The sequence below is a fragment of the Megalopta genalis genome, chromosome 15, assembly GCF_051020955.1.
Source record: "Megalopta genalis isolate 19385.01 chromosome 15, iyMegGena1_principal, whole genome shotgun sequence".
In the NCBI taxonomy this organism is placed as follows: Eukaryota; Metazoa; Arthropoda; class Insecta; order Hymenoptera; family Halictidae; genus Megalopta; species Megalopta genalis.
Window position 1 is genome coordinate 1,756,617 of NC_135027.1, and position 16,907 is coordinate 1,773,523.

The 16,907-nt window shown below is 37.5% G+C and overlaps 4 protein-coding genes across 4 annotated transcripts; all 4 read left to right on the plus strand.

Annotated features, from left to right (window-relative positions):
* The first annotated feature begins 898 nt into the window (after positions 1-898).
* LOC117229355 (odorant receptor Or2-like) lies at positions 899-3,750 on the plus strand. The gene is made up of 6 exons (XM_076526640.1): positions 899-1,042; positions 1,629-1,881; positions 2,082-2,191; positions 2,297-2,611; positions 3,039-3,314; positions 3,694-3,750. The coding sequence occupies exons 1-6, from the start codon at positions 899-901 to the stop codon at positions 3,748-3,750; spliced, it is 1,155 nt and encodes a 384-aa protein (XP_076382755.1).
* A 783-nt stretch (positions 3,751-4,533) lies between these two features.
* LOC117229356 (odorant receptor 13a-like) lies at positions 4,534-7,917 on the plus strand. Its single transcript, XM_033485795.2, has 7 exons — positions 4,534-4,732; positions 5,325-5,577; positions 5,778-5,887; positions 6,018-6,332; positions 6,757-7,032; positions 7,412-7,565; positions 7,651-7,917. The coding sequence occupies exons 1-6, from the start codon at positions 4,547-4,549 to the stop codon at positions 7,466-7,468; spliced, it is 1,197 nt and encodes a 398-aa protein (XP_033341686.2). The 5' UTR covers positions 4,534-4,546; the 3' UTR covers positions 7,469-7,565; positions 7,651-7,917.
* Positions 7,918-8,947: 1,030 nt separating this feature from the next.
* On the plus strand, positions 8,948-12,794 carry LOC143260617 (odorant receptor 49b-like). The gene is made up of 6 exons (XM_076526641.1): positions 8,948-9,142; positions 9,346-9,598; positions 10,577-10,680; positions 10,739-11,065; positions 12,070-12,345; positions 12,574-12,794. Exons 1-6 carry the CDS (start codon positions 8,948-8,950, stop codon positions 12,634-12,636), a joined length of 1,218 nt encoding a protein of 405 aa, XP_076382756.1. The 3' UTR covers positions 12,637-12,794.
* A 362-nt stretch (positions 12,795-13,156) lies between these two features.
* On the plus strand, positions 13,157-16,843 carry LOC143260589 (odorant receptor 13a-like). Its single transcript, XM_076526575.1, has 6 exons — positions 13,157-13,491; positions 14,281-14,533; positions 14,640-14,740; positions 15,086-15,421; positions 15,870-16,145; positions 16,222-16,843. The coding sequence occupies exons 1-6, from the start codon at positions 13,294-13,296 to the stop codon at positions 16,267-16,269; spliced, it is 1,212 nt and encodes a 403-aa protein (XP_076382690.1). The 5' UTR covers positions 13,157-13,293; the 3' UTR covers positions 16,270-16,843.
* The last annotated feature ends 64 nt before the right edge of the window (positions 16,844-16,907 follow it).

Here is a 16,907-nt window from a genome sequence, read left to right on the forward strand (position 1 = left end):
AAGAAACGCGCATCGCGTTAGAAAAGCATTTTCGTGAGAAACGGGACTAAGAACGTGACTGTACGAGCATTTTCGACGATGTCGCGTACGTCATTTCTTCGCGAAGAATGTGATTTTTCAAATGACGCCTAGAAAAACGCCTAAAAAGCTACAGTCACGGCCTAAATTACGAGCGGAAACTATTATAATTTATGAAGCAGGATTCGATAATTGCCACGTCGGCTATCTGGCAGTGGATGCGACATTAAACCGGGCAACAGAAGAAGAGATTTCGATTTTTGAAAGCGTAAAATAGCGATTGTTATTACTATTATTATAATTATAATTATAATTAATAAGAACGACGGCAATTATCTAGCAGAAGTTGCGTCGCTAAATCGGAAATCGAAGGATCATTTTCGAGTTATCTAAGTGCCATCAAATATTGGAAATCCAGTTTGCGATAATGCTCCCGGTGCTGCGTTTGACGCACTTGCCAAGGAATAGTTTGCTCTCTCTCCTTACCTTATTGATGCCATTGCAACGTTTAGACCCCAGTGTCGAACAGGATATCTTCGGGAACTGACTGGTTCGGCTGACATCGCGAGCACTGTGTTGCAATCGACAATGACAGTCAGCGGATCGGAAGCGACCGAGCAATAGTCACACCCCTCAGACACCTTGCATAATAGATCAATGAAACGTTTGCTTCTACATCTGGTTTTTATGCTACCACGCAGCCGTGCATATCGAAACTCTCGCTGATACGCGGCTGTCCACGGTTGATCAAAGCAATGTCAGACGAAATAAGCACTCCTAGCCGATGCTCGACGGTCGGATGAAATTTTGTGACTCTGGTCATCGTTTTGCAATTCCTATGACGAAAAAAGACATTTCCATTACTCTGTCGGCTTTTTTCATGAAGTTGATAGGTTGTTGGCTGGTGAGAACCGATGGGGAACGAAGGTTGAGAACGCTCGCCGTGGTCTACACGTTCTTTATACTGTGTTTCAGCATATACATCTTCATAACTGACATGTACCATAGTTTGGACGACATCGACGTGAGTGAAACCATTTCACCAGTCTCGATCGTCGCCTATCGAAGCAGGTTCCGAACGGTTTGGTTTAGTTGCGCGTCAGTTTGGAAATCTTCGTGATTGGTCACTTCCTGAAATTCTGAAATTAACTATCCGTAGACCGATTTCTTTTTAAATCTGAACAAAATGCATTTAATATTAGCGAACATTTTCCGAAAATTGATCGGTACACCGCGGTCACGCCCAAATTGAAATTGCAACAAGATAAGATATTCTAATTCCGAATAAACGATCCATTGTGTTTTATCTTTAATTAGTGCGCGGGAAAAATTAAGCTTTTGCTACGACATTGTTGGGGTCATGGCGCCGGGACGCCAACAACCCGGTCAAGGTTCAAGAGTTTATGAAAAATGCGTAACGCGACTTAATTCCGAGAAACTGCCAAAACTATGTCAAATTCTGACGGCAGAATGAAGCAAAGTCGCTCACGTTTATAGAGGGTTAATCAGACATTAGGTGAACACGTTTACAAGACAATGACAATTAACAATTTATTTACCGATACATAATGAAAATTCAGCAAACATTGTAAATATTTGTCCAATTACAGAATTTTCTTTATGTAGCTGCACACTTTCTAATGTCCATCACATCATTGTTGAAGTGCAGCCTGTTGTACCGAAACAAACAAAGATTTTTAAAGTTGATGATCTACACGAGGACGCATTTCTGGGACATCGAGTACAACGAAGACGAGCAAGTATACGTAGAGTCCGCTCGAAAATATATCACTTTTGTCGTCATGATCACGTACGGCTGTGTGTCGTACATTGCGATAGGTTACATCTGTATACCAATTTATGGTGAGTGTACGAAATTAATCGCGGATGCGAGAACAGTGCCGTTCTACGGTACCGGCTCGTAGACGAAATTCTCGCGATTCTTAAGACACTTTACGGGATAGTATTCGTATCAACGATTTACAATTACTTATTTTTACCATCTCTGTTGCATCGTGCCTGTTGCACTTCCGCAATCTTGATTTTTTCCACACGCATTTCAGAGACCGTCTCGGGAAACGCAACAGTAATTGTGCTTCCATTCAGGATGTGGCCGGTTCTGGGCATACCAATTTACGACACGCCTTATTTCGAAATACTATTCATCGTCCAGGTATTGCACGTATCTATATGTATAGAGATCACATTTGTTAATAAATTGGGCGCAGAATATTGATAAAGAACTCAATGCAATTCAAACAATCCACCGATTTTACAGGCGTTCTGCTGTTTCCAAATCGGCCTGTCCTTCGTATCTCTCGACAACTTTCTCATTCTCATCAATACGCACACAGCCTGCCAATTCCAGATACTGCAACACAGATTTTCGAATTTGTTCGACACTAGCAGCAAATTGATCGAACAGCCTGATTATGCGGATAGATGTTACAAAAACCTCAAGGCGTGTATTCAACAGCATCAAGCGCTTATCGAATACTGCATCAGAGCGGAGGCTGTCTTTTCATTTAATATCTTAATTTATGTGGTGGTATTCGGCGTGGGAACCTGTTTGTGCATGTATCAGGCGCTTCTAGTAAGTTGAAATATTATCTACAGTGGAACGGCGATTTTCCGAATCAAGTAATCGTCCAGATAATCAATCAGTTTTTTAGTTAGCTACGGTGCAAGATTTGATAATCTCTATCAATTCGTATATTAAATCGTTTTGCATACGTGTTGCTTTAGATTGTGCAGATTTCATGTCAAATGTATACTGATCTTAGAGGATTCTAATATAGGAGAACCGGATAATCAAGGTTCCATTATACTATTAAAGATTCTTCTATGAAATATTGCAAGCATCAAAGCATAATGAATATGTTAGGGAATCTTGCACGAATACTGACGAAACAATTAAATTGGTAGACGCTGATAGTAATGTACGATGCGAACAGATGAAGTTCGTATCTATGATTTGACGAATTGCCGCTCTAATCTTCATACCAAATGATCTTTTACAGGGCGATATATCTGTTGAACGACGAGTGTGTTTCATATTGTACGTAGGTGGTATTATACTTCAATTGCTACTGATTACGCATTCTTGCGGTATATTGATAACTGAAAGCACGAACATTGGATCGGTTGTGTACGCAACTTTGTGGCCCGTTTTGTCAACGAATAGATCCGGCAGAATGCTGAGAAGACACATACATATGATCATACTGAGATCACAGAAACCCTGTCAGTTAACTGCTGGCGGATTCTTCCCTGTGTCCTTACAGACCTCTACTAAGGTAGCTGATTATGGTTATTCGATTTGGAAACATCTATACACGCGGATTTTTATGCATTCACGCCACGTGTGAATTTTTAAGATGGAAGAAGTATAAATTAACGAGGTCTGATAGAATTTTTCTATTTTTGGAACGAGCAATCTTATCGTTGACTGAGGAAACCTTTCTCTATTTTTAATTTTCGTAAAGTGTCCTGTGAAAATGAAAATTTGCACGAGTATCCACGGTGTAGTAATGAAACGAATAGACTGTATTATGTTTACTTTTTCGAATGATGCAGTCAATTGCATAATGAAATAGTTATCGAGCTGTGCGACATTTGATAATAGGAGCATTTATTTTCGAGACAATTCGATCATGACAATATTGTGTTTTACAGCTCGTCAGTACCGCAGTGTCTTACTTCACTCTGCTGAAGCAGTCATCGGAATCCTAATTACCCGTATGCACGTGAATTGCAATTCATTTCATGGAGCAGGAAGCTGCCATGAAAATTAATATCCATGGACATTGATAGAACTGTCATAGAGGTAATAATTAGCAGAAGATCGTACATTGATTGATCGTGCGATATTTAAATTGCGTTAAAATATTTTTCAAACAATCTTACAGAATGTAAAACGTTGATATCTACGCTGGTAACCACCGTAGAGTTACAACGATGCAACAATGAGATGACCTATGCAGTAATGGTTAAAGCGAAACGCTGATAACCCACGAAATTAACGAAATACCTAATAAATGTAGTAAACGATATATGATCCCTATCTTTCAATATTGTTCTACATGATTAAATAGATATTTTCTGTACGAATATTATGAATATAGAACATACGAACAATATACACTTGCCAAGGAACAGTTCGCACTCTCTCCTTACCTTATTGGTGCCATTGCAACGTTCAGACACCATTATCGGACAGAATCGCATCGGGAACTGGCTGGTTCGGCTGACATCGCGGGCACTGTGTTTCAATAGACACTGGCAGTCGGCAGATCGGAAGCGACCGAGCAATAGTCACACCCCTCAGACACCTTGCATAATAGATCAATGGAACGTTTGCTTCTACATCTGGTTTTTATGCTAGCACGCAGCCGTGCATATCGAAGCTCTCGCTGATGCGCGGCTGTCCCCGGTTGATCAAAGCAATGTCAGACGAAATAAGCACTCCTAGCCGATGCTCGACGGCGGCATGAAATTTCGCGACTCTGGTCATCGTTTAGCAATTCCTATGACGAAAAAAGATATTTCCATTACTCTGTCGACTCTTTTTATGAAGTTGATAGGTTGTTGGCTGGTGAGAACCGATGGGGAACGAAGGTTGAGGACTCTCGCCATGGTCTACACGATTGTCATGCTGTTTTTCAGCATATACGTTTACGTAACTGACATGTATCATAGTTTGGACGACATCGACGTGAGTGCAACCGTTTCGCCAGTCTCGATCGTCGGTTATACTATCAGGTTCTGTACGGTCCCGTTTAATTCCGCGTCAGTTTGGAAATTTTCGTGATTGGTCACTTTCTGAAATTCAGAAGTTAACAATTCGTACACCGATTTGTTTTCAAGTTTGAGCGAAATGCATTTGATATTAGCGAACATTTTCCGAAAATTGATTACTATACTGCGGTCATACTCAAGTTGAAAGTGCAACGAGATCAGATATTCTAATTCCGAGTAAACGATCCATTGTGTTTTATTTTCAACTAGTGCGCAAAATACTGGAAACTAAAATCTTTTACTACGATACTGCCGCGGTCATGAAACCGTGACTCCAGGGTATCGATTAAGGTTCAAGAGTTTTTGGAAAACACATAACGCGACTTGATTCCGAGAAACTGCCAAAACTATTTCAAATTCTGACGGCAGAATGAAGCAAAGTCGCTCACGTTTATAAAGGGTTAATCAGGCATTCGGGAAACGTTTACAAGTCAATGTTAAATTAACGATTTATTTACCGATACATTATGATAATTCAGCGAACATTGTAAATATTTGTCCAATTGCAGAATTTTCTTTATCTATCTGCTAACGTTCTAATGTCCATCACATCGTTGTTGAAGTGCAGCCTGTTGTACCGAATCAAACTGAGATTTTTAAAGTTGGTGATCTACACGAGAACGCATTTCTGGGACATCGAGTACAACGAAGACGAGCAAGTATACATAGAGTCCGCTCGAAAATATTTCACTTTTGTCGTCATGATCACGTACGGCTGTGTGTCGTACATTGTGTTAGGTTACATCTGTATACCAATTTATGGTGAGTGTACGAAATTAATCGCGGATGCGAGAACATGCCGTTCTACGGTACCGGCTGGTAGACGAAATTCTCGCGATTATTAAGGCACTTTACGGGATAGTATTCGTATCAACGATTTACAATTACTTATTTTTACCATCTCTGTTGCATCGTGCCTGTTGCACTTCTACGATCTTGATTTTTTTCCACGCGCATTCCAGAGACCGTCTCGGGAAACGCATCCGTAAGAGTGCTTCCATTGAGGATGTGGCCGATTCTGGGCATGCCAATTTACGACACGCCATATTTCGAAATTCTATTCATCGTTCAGGTATTGCACGTATCTTTGTAGAGGGCAGATTTGTTAGCAAAGTTGTGTGGAGAATATTCAAGCATCGGTACGATATCCCAGGGGACCGTAAACGATTCGATGCAATTAAAACGATACTCTGATTTCACAGGCATTCTGCTGTTTCCAAATCGGCCTGTCCTTCGTAGCACTCGACAACTTTCTCATTCTCATCAATACGCACGCAGCCTGCCAATTCCAAATACTGCAACTCAGGTTTACTAATTTGTTCGACGCTGACAGCAAATTGATCGAACAGCCTGATTATGCGGATAGATGTTACAAAAACCTCAAGGCGTGTATTCAACAGCATCAAGCGCTTATCGAATACTGCATCAGAGCGGAGGCTGTCTTTTCATTTAATATCTTAATTTATGTGGTGGTATTCGGCGTGGGAACCTGTTTGTGCATGTATCAGGCGCTTCTAGTAAGTTGAAATATTATATACAGTGGAATACGCGATTTTCCGGGTCAAGTAATCGTCCGGATAATCAATCAGTTTTTTAATTAACTGCGGTGCAAGATTTAATAATCTTTATCAATTCGTATAGTAAATCGTTTTGCATACGTGTCGCTTTAGATTGTGCAGATTTCATGTCAAATGTATACTGACCTTAGAGAATTCTAATATCGGAGAACCGGATAATCAAGGTTCCATTGTACTATTAAAGAATCTTCTGTGAAATATTGCAAGCATCAAAGCATAATGTATATGTTAGGGAATCTTGCACGAATACTGACGAAACAATTAATTTGGTAGACGCTGATAGTAATGTACGATGCAAACAGATGAAGTTTGTATCTATGATTTGACGAATTGCCTAATCTTCATACCGAATGATCTTTCACAGGGCGATATATCTGTTGAACGGCGAGTGTGTTTCATATTGTACGTAGGTGGTATTATACTTCAATTGCTACTGATTACGCATTCTTGCGGTATATTGATAACTGAAAGCACGAACATTGGATCGGTTGTGTACGCAACTTTGTGGCCCGTTTTGTCAACGAATAGATCCGGCAGAATGCTGAGAAGACACATACATATGATCATACTGAGATCACAGAAACCCTGTCAGTTAACTGCTGGCGGATTCTTCCCTGTGTCCTTACAGACCTCTACTAAGGTAGCTGATTATGGTTATTCGATTTGGAAACATCTATACACGCGGATTTTTATGCATTCACGCCACGTGTGAATTTTTAAGATGGAAGAAGTATAAATTAACGAGGTCTGATAGAATTTTTCTATTTTTGGAACGAGCAATCTTATCGTTGACTGAGGAAACCTTTCTCTATTTTTAATTTTTGTAAAGTGTCCTGTGAAAATGAAAATTTGCACGAGTATCCACGGTGTAGTAATGAAACGAATAGACTGTATTATGTTTACTTTTTCGAATGATGCAGTCAATTGCATAATGAAATAGTTATCGAGCTATGCGACATTTGATAATAGAAGCATTCATTTTCGAGTCAATTCGATGATAAAAATATTGTGTTTTGCAGCTCGTCAGTACCGCAGTGTCTTATTTCACCCTGCTGAAGCAATCATCGGAGTCGTAATTACCCGTGTGCACGTGAAATTAATTTATTAATTTCATGGAGCAGCAAGCAGTCACGGAAACTATTATTCATGGGCATCGATAGAATTATCATATAGGCAATAATAAGCAGAAGATCGTGCACATTTTTCGAACGTGCGATATTTAAATTGCATTAAAGATATTTGTGAAACAATCTTGCAGAATGTAAAACATTGATATCTGCACTGGTAACTACCACGGAGTTACAGCGATGTACCAACGAGTCGGTCTATGCAGTAGTGATTAAAACAAAACGCGTTAGTAATGAAATTAAGAAAATACGTAATAAATGTAGTAAGTCAAATGTAACCGCATTCTTTCGATGTGATTCTACACGATCGATTTGATACGTTCAATACAGGTAACAGTATGCTAATATTTATTGTCACTGTATTTGCAAGATAAAATGGTCCGATGGCGTAAAAACAATTTTTATCGTCTCTATCATTTTCCCGAGAAAAAAAACCCTCACTTCCAGCATACTCTGATGCAATAATTCTAAGCAGAGTGATCGCAAATTGCGCAGATTTTTGATAATTCATAAGTTGATATCGGATTTTATGTATTTAGAACAGTAACGCGACGACTGAATTGAAAACAGTGGGGACATTAAATGAATTTCAACAGTATCAACGTGTATATTATTTCTGAGTTCTATTTAGATATTTCTATTTACCCCCGTATGTACCATATGATCCTATATATATTATATATAGATATAATATAATAAACTATAATATACTATATAATATATTTATAATATAATTTAATAATTATATATATATATATATATAATTATTACTATTATATATATATAATGATATATAAAATCTGCAGTGTGCTCCCGAGAATATAGTATCTTCTTTTGGCAGTTCACATGAATGCAAGAAAATGACAAAGACGGTTCTCGGAATAAAGTCTTCCACCATTCGACAAACCATAGTCGAGACCATCAGATAACACTTGACATAAAATGGTTACGAATCCTAATCGAGACGAAGGTTTTCGCCTTTCGAATCCGAAAAGACTGAATACAAAATAGAGGTAAAAGTAAATACGAACAAAACATCGGAAAGTATTATACGATATCATTTGAAAAAAGAGAACAGTCCACTTAACGAACATTGTTGACCATCGGATAGCGCGTCCTTCGATGCGCCAGCAACGGTTGCCGCACGTGTTCTTCGGTGCAGCAAACAAGAGCAACTGAATAGCAGAGGTAGAACCATGAATAGACGCCCTTTCGTCTCGCATTTCTTGACGCGTTCGTTTCACGCGTGGCAGAAGGTGCGAGGGGCGAAAGATACGTATTTGAAGTTAAAGAGAATCGATAAGTGGACGAGTTGACAGGTGGAAAAAAGGCGCGAGTGCTATCGGGGCCCAGCTGACATCAAGGAAATCAATTGAAGTGTTCCTGCAGGCGGCGGGCACGAATGTTTCTCGGTATTCGAAGTTAGCCATGCGGCTGATGCAGAGTAGAGACATTTCGATCGACTGGACATGCCTGTTGATGAAATCCGTTGGCATATGGCACGCGGCCGACCAGACCGAGCAACGACGAAGAAACGCGGCGCTGATCTACACGATCAACGCGATCTCGATCGCCACGTGCATCGCGTTCAGAGATATCTATTTCTCCTGGGGGAACGTTAGCGTGAGTATGCACTCCCGAAAACTTTTCTAAACTGTTGTCATCGCATCGTCGCGTTGCATTACCTATCGGTGAGTTTCGAAGCACTTAAGAAGTGCTCCTGAACTTCAGGCGGCGGATTCTGATTTTAGTTAATCTTCGATTTGAAAAAACTGCAGCTGGTCTGTGCGCGTGCAATTTTAACTGTGACTGTTGCATTTTTCTAGAACTGCGTTTTCATTATGTGCAACATGTTATACCTCATGATCGTCCTCTTCAAGATCGCCGTCCTGTATGTGAACAGATCCGAATTCTTTGAACTAGTCCGATACACGCAACAGAATTTCTGGCATTCGAACTACGACTTTGAGGAATCCATGATTCTGGACAATTGCAGAAGGGTGTCTGGAATCTTCATCATTGTACTTAGCTTTTGCACTCAGGGCACTTGCGCTGGGTACATGGTGACGCCTCTAATAGGTAACTTGAACGAGATTAAAAATTTGTCATTGTAAAGTACAATCTTACTCCCGATTAAAATTATCAATGCTTTTCTTTATATATGTTTAATTCTAAATATAGAATTTAAAATTCTAATGATAGTAATTCTAAATGTAGAATTTGGAGTTCTAATAATAATAATTCTAAATATGGAATTTGGAATTCTAATAATATTAGTTCTAAATATAGCATTTAGAATTCTAATAATATTAATTCTAAATGTAGAATTTAGAATTCTAGTAACAGTAATTCTAAATATAGAATATAGAATTCTAATAATATTAATTCTAAATATAGAATATAGAATTCTAGTAATAATAATTCTAAATATAGAATTTAGAATTCTAATAATATTAATTCTAAATATAGAACATAGAATTCTAGTAATAATAATTCTAAATATAGAATTTAGAATTCTAATAATATTAGTTCTAAATATAGAATTTAGAATTCTAATAATATGAATTCTAAATATAGAACTTACAATTCTAATAATAACAATTCTAAATATAATACATCATTCGTTATAACATTTATCTTTTTCCTAGTCGCACTATTTGATCGTTATCGTATTCTTGTGTTGCATAATGGAAGGTTCATCCCATTAAAAGCATAAACATTACTATTATTGTTATTACGAACGTCTCAGTAAAAATTAATTTGTACGTTCGACCGTGTTTCTGCGAAATGTAATTCCAATAATAAATATTACGTCGTTCGTAAAACAAACTGGGCAATAATTTCAATCAAAATTCAAATAGACGGTGTCTCCTGAAAATGATATTTTTCCATTTCTGCATACTTGTCCGCGCTGCGAAGAACGCTGTAAAACTTCGCGTGCTCGTGATATAATTTCGAAACACCTCCGATAAAATGACAAAAATTCAAGTAACACTTGCGGAAACGGTCCTCGAGATTAGATCGTGCGCCAATAAGAACGTGGCACTGACGTTCCAGAAAATATCGGAAGAAACGAAACCGACAGGATTTTACCGTTCAACATGTGGGTCAGCTATCCCACAGGAAAGTCGCCGTACTTCGAGGCGTTGTTCACGATACAGGTACTGTTAGTTTCATTTAACAAATGCAACACCAATGACGGCAGTTACTCCTGTGCAGATCCTGTGCGTGTATCACGTTGGTATCTGTTACATTTGTTTCGATAATTTCTTGTGCCTCGTGAACTTACAAGTAGCTAGTCAATTTCGCATATTGCAAAACAGGCTGAATAATTTGAACAGCATCGCTGAGGCACAAGCCGATAACGAGGAAAGCCTGGCCAGATACGCGAGAATCTATCAAGCGAAGCTGGCGAGCTGCGTTCGACAGCATCAGGCGCTTGCCGAATACTGCAAGCACGTTGAGAATATATTTACGATGATCATACTCGGACAGGTGATGTTTCTGAGCTTGATAATGTGCCTCGTGGGCTACCAGCTGTTTTTGGTAAGCAAACATTTTTTTAGTGAACTTTATATTTTATAGATTCGTGACTAGACTGAGTGGATCAAATGAGAAACTCTTTCAACTATTAACCCTTTGCACTCGAGGCCATTTTAATTGTAAATCTAATTTAATTTTTCCGACTTATGGTATTTCCATTTTATATAACAAAGTGCATTTTATCCATATGAAATTTATAGTCTTGCGACTCGTACAACAGTTAGACTTTTAACAATTTTTCTACGTCTAGACTTTTATAATATAAAAATTATCTTGGAACGTGATGTAACAATTTTAGTGGTGCCTCAAAGTCACCACTCGAGTGCAAAGGGTTAAAAACGTCTGTTTTTAAGCTCGATGAAAACGTATGTTGGAAACTGCGTATTATACTTCAGTCGACAGTAATTCTTTTTGCAATTTATTATGATCTAAACAGATCTCGAAATTGCTCTGAACGTTTGCTCATTGTATGCTATAAAAAAAATTGTAGGTTTATCACTTATCCATACTTAATTAAATTATGGCAACCAGATCACAATGAATATTTTACTTGTTGTTGATAGCGTGTCTGGTTTTTTTGCTATTTCAAGATCAACGATGTCTGAACTCATTGTATTCTAGATCATGAATTAGATCTTCAGGTGCTAAGACAAAATAATAAAAATATAAATACATATTCTCATTTAAAAAATATAAATGTCATTAAAAGTAATATTAAAGTAATATTATCGAGAAGAAGTAAAACATTCAAAATGACTAAGTTACTTCGTTCACCCAGTATATGAATAAATTAATAATTCACGAGAATTAGATAACGAACAATTATTGTTTCTCTGAAGAAATTAATACATCGCGTACATCAATTTAAAAATGTCCACTCCTGAAACGTATAAATAAAAGTTCCCAACGATGATCCTACATATAGAATTTATGCAAAAGAATACAGAACTATGAAGAAACATCTAACTTACACATGTCATTTTCTCACGAGATTAACATTTCCGCAGGCAGATACACCTCCATCTCGTAACGTCAGTCTGATCCTGAATTTGATGGGCACACTGTGTCAACTCTTGATGATCACGTATAGTTGCGACGGCATAATACGTCAAAGCTCGAATGTCAGCAAAGCGATACTATTCGGACCGTGGCCGAAGCTGCCAATGAACGGAGTTGGCAGAATTCTGCGGAAGAACATATTATTCATGATTTTACGGTCGAGCCGACATTGTTGTCTGACGGCCAGCGGATTCTTTCCAGTGTCATTAGAAACGTACACTGGGGTAAGATATTGCCATTATGAGATATTTTAGCATTTTTTATTACCATTTTCAACATTAATTATGTATAAAAAAAGGCATAATATAATAATATAGGCATAATATAATATAATATTTTCAAACAGTGTTCCATCGTTTCTGAAAATTTCCATTCGATGTATTAATTGTGTCTCGTAAGCGCGTCAAATCCGCGGTTCAATAATTCCCTAATGATTAGAATAACTGTTTTAGGTTCTCAGCACTGCGATGTCATATTTTACCTTACTACGACAACAGACTCTCGACAAGGTGTGATTGAACGAGCAAAGTGATCGGGCAGATATCGAAACTTCATGTTTTCGTGCGTGAAAATTTTGCGTAAGCCAAGCCGTGTGTATAATCCTCCATCAGTATTATTACGTCGATGGGAAGCATAAAGTTTTATATCATTAAAAACGCTTTTGTCGAACGAAGTTCCATTTCACTCGTAATCAAGAAAACTTCCGCAACTTCCCTTCGCGTCGTACCTTCGTAAACAGAGCAGATTTCTCACTTGATTCGAAAGAACACTAGAACGTTCACGATGTTCGAAAACGTATTGCTGCAGTTAGGTCAGTCTGTCTCACATAGTTCTCAGCTAACATCGTCCAGTACATAGAACCCTTGTCACAGTGACAGCGAGCCGCGAATTGATTGACTATCCGTCCGCGGTGCTAAAGAATCACCCCCCTTTGAATCGTGCATATTGCATCAATGGAACGATCTATGCCCATTTTGCACCCCACGGGTGACAATTACGCAACAAGTAAACTCGAGGCGATGCAGCGACACTCGCCATCTCAACAAAGGCTAGAAGCAGATCAAAGCGATAGATCAAGCGAGGCCTCTCGGCTGTCATATTCTTGATTATACAGAAGCACAGGTTCCCAGACAAAGTTCGAATCCGATCGGTCTGTGCATTCGAAATTCAGCATGCGCGTGGAGGAGACCAATGACTTCTCACTGACAGTGACGTCGTTTTATTTGAAGCTGACAGGGCTTTGGACAGCGGAGAACCCGGCCGAGGAACGCGAAAGAAAAAAAGCGTTCGGTATAACGATCACAGTTATGTTGTTCGGCTTGTTCATCGAAGTGAGAGATGTGTACTACGCCTTGAGCAGATCGTTCGAAGTGAGTGTAGTATAGGCAAACTATATGAAATTGTCAGAATCCGTATCCGAATCCAAACTGAGAGACCGATTCGGTTTTCAATTGGAGTACAGCTAATTTCAGATTGGTAAGAGAACTCAGCGATCGATGATTGACTCGCAATGTTCGACAATTTCTTCTGTCTTCAATAAGTAATCGCATGTTGCGAGATGATTTTTTGAAATTAAATATCTATATTCTATTATTCTATATTATATCTAATATATAATAATATAATATATAATATATAATATATAATATATAATATATAATATATAATATATAATATATAATATATAATATATAATATATAATATATAATATATAATATATAATATATAATATATAATATATAATATATAATATATAATATATAATATATAATATATAATATATAATATATAATATATAATATAGAATATAGAATATATAATATAGAATATATAATATAGAATATAGAATATAGAATATACAATATACAATATATAATATATAATATACAATATATAATATATAATATATAATATAATATAATCTATATTATATAATATATAATATAATATAATCTATATTATATTCTATTATGTTGACTCAATGTTGTGTGCTGCCTAGTAACACTTTATCTACCGAAATTATTGACTGTAAATTGCAGATTTTCAAAGATCGTGAAATCATCGCCGGTAAACAATGCTTTAACGCTAGAGTTTCATTAAAACCATCGTTACTGATTTAAGCATCAAATATTTGGCATTTTTTTCACGGCGATTCCAGGACACCATCTTCACACTGTGCAATATCGTGACAGTGCTGATAATCGTGTGCAAGACGAGCATACTGTACGTTAAAAAGGAGCAGTTTACCGAGTTGCTCGCGTACTCGGAGAACAATTTTTGGCACACCAATTACGATGCCAGCGAGGCAGTTCTTGTGAAGAAGTGCAAAAAGCTGTGCACAATAATAATCTGTTTGTTCAATTTCTTCGCACAAACCACCTCGTTCAGCTACATAATAGAACCACTCGTCGGTAAGAGACAATCGACCGGTTCCCGTATTATTTTATCAGAGACAGTGGAACGATGCGACATTAAATTCTACAGAAATACTAATTCAACGTTTGCCATTGTTCGTAGAGTATTTCGATAAGAGCGTGTCGGTTCGAAAGCTGCCGCTTAACATGGACATGGATTTTCTTCTGGAACCGTACATTTATGAGCTAACATTTCTGTTTCAGGTACATTGCAAACGATTGGATCGTTGGCTAGATCGAAATATTCGCGATATTGTAACAAATTAACGCTAAACCTATCGCGGTTGAAATATTCGTTCTCTTATTTTGCAATACTGCTAACCTTTCGAATCACTTTCACGGAAAATGCGTGAACAAATTGAATATTATTGGAGCATGTTTAAACATGAAAACTTTACAAGATCTAAATAAATTCAATCTTCTCATTTTTATGCGGCGATGCACGCCAGTTACTATTACTGCTGCGTCGGTTTAGCGTTAATATCGGATAACACTCGAACGAAATTATTTCGAACGAATATAATTTTTTGCTGCTTCACGTTTTCGTAGGTAGGATGCTTGACTGCATACGGCATCGGCTACCTCTGCGTGGACAATGTCATGTACATCACGAACTATCATACTGCCGCACAGTTCCGTATATTACAGTACAGAATTTCGAACATAACAGGCCTGATCAACATTGAGGAACTCAGCGCTGCATCGGTATCGGTACCAGACTGTATTGCAGACCAATGTTATACAAAATTTAAGGAGTGCATTAAGCAACACCAGAAGCTTCTCACGTATTACCATAAGGTGGACAAAGTGTTCGCGATAATCGTATTTATACAAATATTACTATTCAGCATAATGTTATGCCTCGATGGCTATTTAATGCTTCTGGTTAGTATAGATCACTTTTTTCTAACATCTCAGTTAATAGTAGCACGGTCCATGTCATGAAACAATAATTTCGTAAATAAGTAGGCAAGAATCTATTCAAAATTGAAATTTAGTGGATTAGAAATATTACATTGGCATTTTTAAACTCTTTTAATCTTTGCACTATTTTAAATCGTTAGTACACAATTTCTTCATAAATACGATATGCAAATGAGTGATTATCTTCCGAATATAGCTTCAAATACGAATGGAAACCCTAAAGATATTATTTATTGTTCCAATTTATATATATATATATATATATATATATATATATATATATATATATATATATATATATGGTATAAATATTAGCTATTTTGCAGACGATGAATGAAATTTTATTTAATAAATAAGTAGATTGCGTCTTTGTTTGTCTGCTAAGCTTCTGATTCTGTGTGTCTCGTAGGACGACGCATCGCCCTACAGACGTATGGTTTTCACGATTCATTTATTCGGTTGCATTTTTCAACTACTGATGTTCACCTACAGCTGCGATTGCGTGCTCCAGGAGAGCATGCAAGTCGCTCAGTCCTTTTATTCCATTCAGTGGACAGTTCTACCGATGAATAACAGCGGGGAAATGTTGAGGACCGACATGCGGCTGGTCCTAATGAGGTCAAGCAAACCTTGTTGTCTGTCGGCTGGCGGATTTTTTACGGTGTCCCTAGAGACGTATACGAAGGTGCCAAACATTTATCAATTTACATGCAATGTACCAACTCTCCTATAATATTTCGGAAAAAATTTATTTATTACAGGTTCTGAGTACAGCCGTGTCGTACTTCACGCTTCTGAGAGACTACTAATGATCCAAAGAAGAAAAATTCAATTTTTTAAGTGCCATTTCAATGACGCAGATGGAAGTCTTATAATGCAACCCGCGTACGAGCATAGTATTTATGTACAGTAAGATATAGTTTACAATAAAAATATTAGATTTACGCCGTTGGTATTAACATCTATGTAACCGACATTCCGAATGGCGTTCAATAAGTTTGGAGTCTATACTTCGAACCATTATCATTAATTCTGTAGGATTCGATGGACGAGCCAGTGCGTGTATGCGTGTACATGCGTGATTACTACTTGAGTGCGAGAGTTTACATTTGTATTTTATTAGATCATGGCAACCTGATCGCTTCAAATATTTTACTTGCTTTTGATAGAGTAAAAAATGTCGAAGTAAAACATTTTTCAATTTGTACGAACACAAATCAACACAATAATTTCCTCGACATCGCATATTTTGTTACTTTCGGATCATACATGTCTACATATTTTGTATCGAAAGTCACGCGAAGTACACGATATTATAGATCATTGGTTAGATCTTGAGATATTGTGTCATAATAATAAAAATATTAGTGGAAAGAAGTAAAACATCTGTAATAGTTGAGTCGTTTTTTTCACTCGGTATGTGAACATTCGTAATTGAATATACAGA